Source organism: Centropristis striata, chromosome 4 (genome assembly GCF_030273125.1).
Source record: "Centropristis striata isolate RG_2023a ecotype Rhode Island chromosome 4, C.striata_1.0, whole genome shotgun sequence".
Classification (NCBI taxonomy): Eukaryota; Metazoa; Chordata; class Actinopteri; order Perciformes; family Serranidae; genus Centropristis; species Centropristis striata.
In genome coordinates, this window is record NC_081520.1 from 14,681,572 (window position 1) to 14,692,315 (window position 10,744).

At 39.0% G+C, this 10,744-nt stretch overlaps 1 protein-coding gene across 1 annotated transcript; it reads left to right on the forward strand.

The window, feature by feature from the left end:
- The first annotated feature begins 2,895 nt into the window (after nt 1-2,895).
- Nucleotides 2,896-7,074, forward strand: mlnr (motilin receptor). Its single transcript, XM_059331710.1, has 3 exons — nt 2,896-2,948; nt 3,493-4,324; nt 6,767-7,074. The coding sequence occupies exons 2-3, from the start codon at nt 3,541-3,543 to the stop codon at nt 7,072-7,074; spliced, it is 1,092 nt and encodes a 363-aa protein (XP_059187693.1). The 5' UTR covers nt 2,896-2,948; nt 3,493-3,540.
- The last annotated feature ends 3,670 nt before the right edge of the window (nt 7,075-10,744 follow it).

The window sequence follows — 10,744 nt, forward strand, 5'->3', positions numbered from 1 at the left end:
TAGACCTTAAACTGATTAAAAATAATCAACAGATTGGTTGATAATGAAATTGTTAGGCTTAAATGACAGCAGCAGTCCCTGCCTCAGCTGTCACCATAATGATAAGTTAAAATGTGTCTATTGCCACTTTAACAATGGGTCATAAAAACAAAATCTTTCCACAAATCAGATGGGCTCCGCATTAATAACCGACTGTGTCAGACCCTGTAATTTTGTTGAGAAAATCTATATTGCTGGAAAACCAACATTAAAAATAGGCAACATCCCTCTAAAACTACAGAAAAAGGTTCTATCCCTTCTTTTCCTTAGGTCTTCTAGATCTAGATCTAGAGGAATTGAATCAACTACACTGTAAAAAATGTCTGTAGATTTTACGGTGAAAAACTGCTAAACCATGACAGTAAAAGACCATAAATGATAAATAGGTTAATTCAGTTTCAGTACCAATGAAACACCGTAAATGTATATATCAGCCAAAATTTTTTTGAATACTTTACTCCACTGTAAAATGCACTGGCAATGTTTTTGTAGCAAACATATCCTGTAATATATATACAAGCTGTCATTTTTGCATTTATTTTTCATAAAAATATTTTTTCTCACTGTTAAATGTACTAAACACCATATCTCTAACAGAAATATACTGTAATATTTAATGATATAATCTTTAATTTATGCAGCATTTATAAAGTATATATTATATGGCAGAACAGCGTTTCTTTTGATGGAAAAACTTTATTTTTACGGTAAAATATGGAATAAAATGGCAATCTTAAACGGGAAATCATCAGTGCTAATATAATTTTACTGTAATATTACAAAAAGTTGCACCATATTTATTACAGTAAAGTTCTGGAAACCACAGCTGCCTTTTTTTTTTTACCGTTAAAACAACAGGGTTTTTTTTTTACAGTGTACCAATCGAACATAGAATATTAAGAAGTGTCATCCTAATGTCAATACAGGGATACTTCTACTGTCTTGTCTTTATTTTGTTGTGACTTTAGAGCTTAACCCTGCTGCTACACCTCTCAGTATTGTGTGTAAAAGTGTGTATGCAGAATGAAAGCTTCTGTCCTGTTCATTGCGCAAGCACACCTAAGTGGTGTAAGCAGGAGAGCCATGATTAATGAGGGTGAAAGTGGGCTTACTTGTCTCAGTCTCCATTCTGTGTACAACATTGGCTGTTGTTGAGAGACGGACTGGAAAAAGGGCAAACAAGCTTTCCCAGTCGTGTTGCTTTGACAGGAGTAAACAATGAGAGAGGAGGGACATCCCACTGCCCCTCGGAGGTCCGAGTGGTGCATCTGGCAGTGGATCGGCTCAGTGTAAACACACAAATACACCCCAATGTCAGTGTGACTCTCGTTACAAAGGTCCATTTAGATTTATTTGATATGGAGGCTCTGAACCAACAGAGCACACTCCTGGTCATCCAGCAGGTCACACAGGCTTTGGTGACTAATGTTTCTTCCGACACAAAATAGAATAGGAAAACCTGAAGATCAGGAACTGAAAAACACCCGTTTTTGTTCTTAACCTTTTGCAACACACTCATTGGGAAATGCCTTTCTTTGCATGGGTTAAGACAGTTCACACACAGATGCAAAAATAATCAGTTTTCATATTGACCATGGTGGAAGAAGTTTTCAGATCCTTTACTTAAAAGTGGCAATACCTCACTGAAAATGCTCATTTCAAATAAAAGTCCTGCAGTTAAAACCTTCCTTGGTACTGTCAACTATATTTACTTAAAGTATCAAAAGTAAACATACTCATTATGAAGTAAATTGTTCCTTGTCAGTATTGTCATGTTATATATATATTTCTGGATTAATATTACTGATGCATTGTTTTTGCATGTTGAATATTAATACTTAATCCTGAGTAAAAGTGAGATATAAAGTTACTTAAAATGGAAATAAGTGTCTTGAATTTGTACTTAAGTACAGTACTTGAGAAAATGTCCTTCCGCCACTGCATATTGGTCTGCAGGCTTTAACTCCAAAATTTAAAATCAGACTGAAAACCTCAGAATTTGTGGGTTAATGAGATGTGAAGTTAAGAACACTGTGTTGTGCACTGGATTGCTGGAAGTCGCACTAAATTAGAGTTTATATCCTATTTTAAAAAACCAGACTGTAAACCACGACCAGGTGGAAGAACTCACACAACTTTTGACCTTTTTTGGCCCTGTACCTCCAACGACTGACCAAACTTTATGTAAATTCTTAGAATGGCATTCCCCTTTTACCGGCATTGTTGAAGTCAGGTTTATTATAACAAGCCTGATAGGTAACGTGATGCTGAGGAGAAGGAGATGAACTGGTGGGTGTGTGGAGTGATGAGGCCAAGCAGAGAGACAGATGGGGCTGGTGGACAATTAAGCAAACACAGAACTCATTTTTCAGTGACTATATCAGACAGTTTGGCAAACACACTTGGACCTCAGTGATTGATGCATTAATTAATAAAGTTACATCCCTCTTTATATGAAAATTTCTTGTGTATATACATACGATCAGTACAGATTAGTTTGATACTCAATCTGCATCCAAGAGGAGCAGCAGTGGTGGTGGGGGGTTCCCTTAAATCGTATTCCCTTTATCTTTTGCCTTTTAACATCATCTGTCCCGTCATCATTTGATTATGAAGATTACTTACACACACACACACACACACACACACACACACACACACACACACACACACACACACACACCAGGCAGACAACCTCCCTGTTGCTCCCTGACTCCTCAGGGTGCTGTGGAGGAGGTGCTCCTTTCTTCGTCTTTCACCAGAGCTCGACTGGCTATTAGACATTAAGGACCGGCTCTGCCACTTCATGAGACTCTGCTGCTGCCCCTGCTGCTCTCCATCGATACGCTGCAACACAACAGAGACCGAGAAAAAGTTAAAAGGTTGAGAGATCCAGCTCAGTTTTAAAGGTAATGTCACCAGCATTACTTATTTTACACTATGATTTTATTACTGTTTTGAGAGCTAAAGGACCATAGCAGTTTTGCATGTTTTAGCTCTCTTACTACAACCTGCTTTTACTTTATGTTAACTATTATAATATATTAATCATGCTGTTTTAGTTCAAACGCTGAATGCATTTTTCAAGGCATCTGCTGGTTTCCATTCATTCCTGTATGGTAAATGAATCAGGAGACACTTGAGTTGTGTAATAATAAATTGTGCATTTATCTTTGTCAGACGTTAAATCATTGCTACAAGGAAATGCAGTGCAATAATTTAAAACGAATTAACCCTGCATCAATAATAATAAAAATATAATGTAGAATTTCTGTTCATCTGCAGTAACACGTTTTAAGATACTGCTAACAGATCTTTATAACCTACATGGATGAATAGAAACCAATAGCTGTCTGGACTTTAAACAAAAAATAAAATCAAAAATCTTCAAAGCATGTTGTTGTTAAGAAACTCTGATATAGTACTGAAATGGTCTGATTTTTCTCTCCTCAGCTACTTGTTGATTCTCGATTTTACACTTTGCACTTGTTGGAGGTTGGCATGCCCTGGACCAGACCCCAGGTGGACCTTCATGCTGGTGGAGCGGAGGCCATGGACCAGTACAACATAGACGACCACCACTATGAGGGCTCCCTGTTCCCCACCTCCACCCTCATCCCCGTCACCGTCATCTGCATCCTCATCTTCATCATCGGGGTGACGGGCAACACCATGACCATCCTCATCATCCAGCACTTCAAGGACATGAAGACCACCACCAACCTCTACCTGTCCAGCATGGCGGTGTCTGACCTCATCATCTTCCTCTGCCTGCCCTTTGACCTCTACCGCCTATGGAAGTATGTGCCCTGGCTGTTTGGCGAGGTGGTTTGCCGCTTATATCACTACATCTTTGAGGGCTGCACCTCGGCCACCATCCTGCACATCACGGCCCTGAGCATCGAGCGCTACCTGGCCATCAGCTTCCCCCTCAGGAGCAGAGTGGTGGTGACCAGACGCAGAGTCCAGTACATCATCCTCGCCCTGTGGGGCTTTGCTCTGGTTTCTGCCGCTCCCACACTCTTCCTGGTTGGGGTGGAGTATGACAATGACACACATCCGGACTACAACACAGGGCAGTGCAAGCACACCAACTACGCCATCAGCTCCGGGCAGCTACACATCATGCTCTGGGTGTCCACCACCTACTTTTTCTGTCCGATGCTCTGCCTGATCTTCCTCTACGGCTCCATTGGTTGCAAGTTGTGGAAAAGCAAAAACGACCTGCAAGGCCCCTGTGCTTTGGCCCGTGAAAGGTCACACAGACAAACAGTCAAGATCCTGGGTGAGTGCTGACAGATGTGTGTGAGTGTGTGTCTTTTATGCTTTCTAAAACCTCCACAAACCAAAAATACAGGCAATTCAGATTCAGGAGGGGCAGCATACAAAACTCTCTCTGTAGGTAAAAGATTAAACCAAAAATCCATCAGTTTTACACAATAATTCTACCTGTCATTGTTGCTGAAGCAAAATCAGACTGACAGAGGACTGTAGAATCTGTATTTCTTGTTTTCTGCACTGGCTCTGTTGTGTGTGTTTGCTATGGCAAACTTTAACTTTTGTTCTCATACTGTCTATATTTTAACAATTGATTTGCACTGCATTTATAACCCAAAGCAGTGTAACGCAATCTGTTAAATCCAGCTCTCTGTAAGTGCTTTCACGGGGCATTGCGTTGCTTTTTCCAGCAAGTTTGAGGAAAGAGGGTGCCATGTGTGTTGTTGTTGATATCAGCTGGTTAATTATTCTGTTGTCTGAAGCAAATCATGTCCTGCCACTGCACATACTGATTGGCTTAATTTGCAGCTCTGGCATATTGTGCAGGAAAACCTGTTTACAGTAAAGGACCATGGCCAGGACAATCTGTATTAGCCAAATATTTAATCATAATGCTTCCATCAGGATATTAATGCTGTGCGCTGAGCACACACTGCACAGAGCTCATGTTGTCAGACTTGCTGCCATTTGTATCCACATTGGTTCAATCCCAAATTGGATTGTCATCAGAGACCTCCATAAATCAACCATAATGGAAATTTACATGCTCCCATAATCCTGGACTCCTTTTTAATCTGCCGGTGTAACACATCCCAGAAGTCACTCAATGATTTCTGTCCTCATAAGACAAGACCTGATGCATTTTAGGCAAAACTGTGTTATCTGTTCACTCCCCTTATTGTGAATCCAAATAGAAGGTCTTTAATTCATCTCTTATTGTTAATTCACAAATAATTAGGCTTTTGTAGGCCAGATTTACCTCTCTTTTAATTATTGAATAGACATTAATTATCCTTACAGAAATTACTGCCCCCATCAGACAAATTGATGGTAATTTCATTTGCTTGGGCTTCTTGATCAATACCAGTGACTCACTGATTACCGCACCCAGCACTGAGATTTCTGGCTTCCAAAAGCTATTTAAGCTTTGTTCCTTTTCAGATTTGTAACTCGTTTTCTCAGTGGCCTTTCTGCTGCATATATGTTCTAATTATCTTGTTTACTTGCCTGTTTTGTAAAAATGTGACTTCATTGTTGGGGCCAATTGCAGGCCACTATCACTTAAGAACAAGAGAGGTCGTGCAAGGGAGTGTGTGTTTGTGCGTGGGCATAAGAAAAAACTCTTTTGATGATATTTGCTGCTGGTCATTAATAAATGTCAAGGGTAACTACTTTTAAATTGTATTAATCAGCTCCTGAATATAAATGAGCGCAACATAAATACTAGAATAATAGCGGTTATTTAATGTTTGCTTTGTGTGTTTTATTTAACAGGGTTCTCTTAAATAAAAACCCAACAATGATGAATAAGAAATAGAATTAGTTGTTGCTAGAAAGATAACCCCTGTCAATTAAATATGATCAAACTACTCCCACACAGTCCTAATGAAGTGGATTAGCTAAGTGTTTATGAAACTCATTAATTTTAGAACTTAGGATCTTTTTTCCTTTTTTTCCCCTTTAACTTTAGTTGCATATTTAATCACATCCAGGAGCCAGAGCCAGGCTGGTTGTTTATCCATGTTTCCAGTCTTCATGTTAACCCTCTGGAGTCTATTTATATACCACATAATATTTACAATACCCATGTTTGGTATTTGGTATTTTCTCAGCACAACTTCAACATGATTTGACAATTATTTTTTCACTTTAACCCACCTATTTATGACAATAAAAAACACAAATATCCTCAATGAACTGTTTCGGACCTGAAAAATGTAAAACATAGGTTGCAAATATGAACATATAAAGGTAAAATTCAAATATAATAAAACTATACACAAAAAATACTATAAAATCATATTTATTTATAGTAACAGTGTTAGATGATTAGACCCCTTTTTTCCATTTTAACAGAATGCCACGCCTGCCTCGTCCCATCCTACTTTTACACTTGAATAAATATTTTTGTACTATCAAATTAAAACGATCATATCTTTGGTTTTACATGACCTCGGAACATCAAACAAAAAACTGGAGAAAGTTTCAATCTGTAATTTGGAGTGAAGTCGACAGCAGCGCTCCACGTGACCTCGTTTTATTGTTACAGCGATTTGAAAAAAGCCACGTTATCATAGACCCCAGAGGATTAAGCTTAAGCTGCAGCTTCATATTTATTGTAAAAGCATGAGAGTGGTATCAATCTTGTCATCCAAGTCTCAGTAACAAGTGTTTCTGCAAATGTTAATCTATTTCTTAAACATCTAATTTCCTTCATTTTCCCCCTCAGTGGTGGTGGTGCTGGCCTTCATCATATGCTGGCTGCCCTACCTCATTGGCAGGAACCTCTTTGCCCAAGTGGATGACTACGACACGGCCATGCTGAGCCAGAACTTCAACATGGCCTCCATGGTGCTCTGCTACCTGAGCGCCTCCATCAACCCTGTCGTCTACAACCTCATGTCTCGGAAGTACAGAGCTGCAGCCAAACGCCTCTTCCTGCTGCACCAGCGGCCCAGACAAGCCCACCGCGGCCAGAGACAGCTCTGCATGATTGACCACATCTCCACCCTGAATGAAAGTCTGACTGGGGTCTGAGGGGCCTCTGAGCAGTGTTTTTACTGGCTTATTTGACTTCATCACCAAGGCAGAGTTTGCAGGCTTCTTTAAAGTTCAGGAGTTGCAGCTAAAGAGTAAACTTGATGAAGATGTGTAGAGGAGGAATGCTTGTTTCCATGTTATCAGTGAGGGGGAAAGCAGGGCTGAGAGCTCCACTGCACTTCAATGCAAAATCAGATTTACTACTACTCAGTGGCATTTTGTTCACAGAGACTGAATAATGGTTTTCAACCATGTCACATTTAATTTTTTTTCCCAAGAATATAGGAATTAAGTGGATTACAAGCGAAAAAGTTGCAATTTACATTTTCCTGCTCCAGTGTTACGCCTCATGTGAAAGTGTAAAAGTCTACATTGTGTGCTGCTGTGTGTTTTTTCTTGCTTTGTGTCAATGCTTTTTGCACACATGCACATTTTCAGTTCATAATTCCCATCAGTTCACAGCACTGACTAATAAGTGATCCCTTATCCCCTTATTAATGACAGATGACGTTTGCCACATTTGAAATGACTGTTCATTCATAATGCTTAATTGTAGCCTTGGTGACATTCTGTTGTTGATTGAATCTGTTTAATGTATGGTGGACTTATTGTTATCATGCAGTTTGTATGTTGTTCTCATAAATCAAGAAAAACAAAACAAGTAAACCTATTAGCTCTGGTCCATTAGTTGTGCAGACTTGAAATTGGGTATTCCAGTGTGTGTGTGTGTGTGTGTGTGTGTTTGCAGGGTTGTGTACCATCTCTCCAATGAATAGATGCAACATAAACTTCATAAAAGCAGATTACTATGAAAATGGGACAGTTGATGTGTGTGTGTGATACAGAAGCCACCTGAGCCCTGAGGTTTTGGGGCTGCGTACGTGCCGGCCATCATGTAATCTAACACAGCTATTATATTACCTGGGCTCTGAGTTAGATTTAGGATGGCAGCCAACGTCCCTGCATCACCATATTCAAAGTAATGGCTGCTCTAAGTGCATTTCAAAGAGGAAAAAAAGATATTACGTTGTCAGCAGCAGCAGAGGTTATTGCATTTATTGCCTCCACTTGCATATTCTTGACACCATTGTACAATTCTTCTTTGATGTTGCATTTTGGATTAGAAAGTGTTGTAACTCATGCACTCTGGCAAGAAAGGTAACGTCAAAGTTATGTATTTTTAACCTGAACACAGTCTAATCCCAAAATAAACTCAGAGTTTTTCAGGTTCTGTCTAGCATACATCTTGTTCTTTAAAAGGAACTGTCGTGATTTTGCCCATGAATCATCTGGCCTTGGTTTGCACAAATACAAAGAGACAAAGTCGCTCTGGGCTGACTCATCCTCACGACATTTTTTTCACCGAGCCATTCATCTCTGCCAGATGAGAGCTGAAGCAGCGGGTAAAAGCTTATATACCACAGACCATCCTGCCATCACCTGGGGAAAGATCAGCAAGCAGCACGACTCCTCTGTTGGTTATTTTCTTTACTGATAATGAAGAGAGTGTCTGTGAGCGGCTCGCACAGAGCTGTCAACACCTCCCTCAGGCCTTCTTCACACCAACTCAAATCATTCAGCATTAGAAATATACAGTTTGTTTGTTTTGACTTGACTTTTCAGGTCATTCAGGACTTCTTCTCAGCCAGCAAACCTCTAACTGCACACACCTCTTCCTCTCATCTTTAAACCTGGAGGATTAGACAGTGATTGCTATATATAATTACTGAAAATGAAATTATTATTGTAATTATTCTACATCTAGATAAAGATGATAAATGATGTATTCTGCTGATATTCTACTGTTATTGTTTACTGTTTAATTAGTGTTTCCCTCAATTTGAGGCTGTGTTCAAAAGTGTAGCAGTCTTGAGGCCTGTTATTAAGCAATTCATGCACAAAACCTTTTTAACCCATTTAGGCCTAAAACACCTGGAAAAAATGCCTGTAAAACCTTTGAGCGATTTTAAAATAAGCCCCTAAAACCTGAAGTTTTTTTTAGTAATTGTATGTGTTTTTTGGTCATTCTTTGTCTGTTTTGGTAATTTTGTGTCTTTTTTGGTAATTCTGTGTCTTTTTTGGTAATTCTGTGTCTTTTTTTTGGTAATTCTGTGTCTTTTTTAATATTTTTGTGTCTTTTTGGGGTAATTCTGTGTCTTTTAAAAAAAAAAAAAAATTTGTGTCTTTTTTTGGTAATTCTGTGTCCTTTTTGGTCATTTTGTGTCTTTTTTTGGTGATGATTTCAAAGTTCTGGAAAAGTCCAATGTTGCATTGCCACATGTATTCTGATGCATTTCATTGGCCAAGAGACCGAAAATAGGTGGAAAAAAACTAAAAATACTACAAAACGACGTATCCGCAAGTGTTTGGGTGTCTTTATCTGTCTTGTTTTAACATTTGGAATGTGTTTTGGTATTACTGAAGAATTATTCCATCTTAAAGAGATAAAATAACCTCATTTTAAACAAGACATTACTTACGGAGGAACTACACATATAATGTTATGATACCACCCCATACTGATTTGTAAGTTTTTGTGTTCATTTTCATTCAGCTCCAATGTTGTTGTTTTGTTTATCTGCCACAGCTACAGACTTAATTTCAGTGTAATGGTCTTTTCCACCAGAGGAGGGAGCCATAGACTACTGATACCAGGATAGGTATTGTGTGTTTTTATGCATGTTTATTAAAGACAAAATACAGCAATATGAAACATTTCCTGGGATTTTGATTAGAATAAAAAAAAGCTTTTTAACTACACAAACTCTGCCATTTTAATTCAAGGTTTTTGCTTCTCCCTGTAAGAAATCTTTATCAGCCTCTGCTTTCAGCCCATTTCCACAAATTATCAGCAACACATATTCACTTCCTGTTTGGCTCCCTGTGCCTGCTGGTCCATGCATGTAGCCACAGGAAGCAACACTATAATGGAGGTTATTTAGGAAAAAGGGTCTGCACGACAACTCTTTCTAGAGAGTCTGCTGTGGTTCACTGTCTTTCCTGCTGGTTTCTGTTTCAAACATGCTGTTTGAATGCCCTGAGCTGACTGTGTGGCCAATCTGCAAAAGTTTGCTGTAAAAACTGCTGTAATGGAGAGCCCAGGGAATTTGGTGACCACCAATATAGAAGTGTGGGGTAAAGTAACTTCTGCAAACATAAAAGCTTGAAATGGTTGATCTATCTCCCCCACTGGCAATTACGTCTCTCTGCAACAAAGATCCAGACGTGCTCCAGCGTCACCTCAATTTCACTCTGCACTCTTCATGTCACAGCTGGGTGACAGTAAGGCAACAAACACAAATGTGTCTTTGGCTTTTGCAAACCATCAGGCACTCCCACAGTGCTTTCAAATGTCCTTAATGGCAGTAATAATGATAATAAGCTTAATTTATAAAGTCCTAATCATCATGTCTTCTAAAGCTTTTAGTAAACAGTTTCCATTGTTTAATGACCCGTGTTTCACACAGAAGAGTCAATGCCCTGTTTCTTTCTCCAAATTACAAGTAGATTTCCCTGCAATTTGCAGGCTAATTTATATCTACTTGGTATCTGTAAAGTGTTTGTTCATGAACAATATTTGACATTAGGGCTACCGAGAGAAATATGTAAACTCTCTAAACAACAGAACCCGTTTGTCTGTCAATTTCAAACCTGTGAAACCAGATCA

What these genes read in the sequence shown, in the direction of transcription:
- mlnr (XM_059331710.1), top strand. Translation starts at nt 3,541, where the DNA reads ATGCCCTGGACCAGACCCCAGGTGGACCTTCATGCTGGTGGAGCGGAG. An exon ending in ACAAACAGTCAAGATCCTGG is followed by an intron (nt 4,325 to 6,766) that starts GTGAGTGCTGAC and finishes TTTCCCCCTCAG; the next exon opens with TGGTGGTGGTGCTGGCCTTC.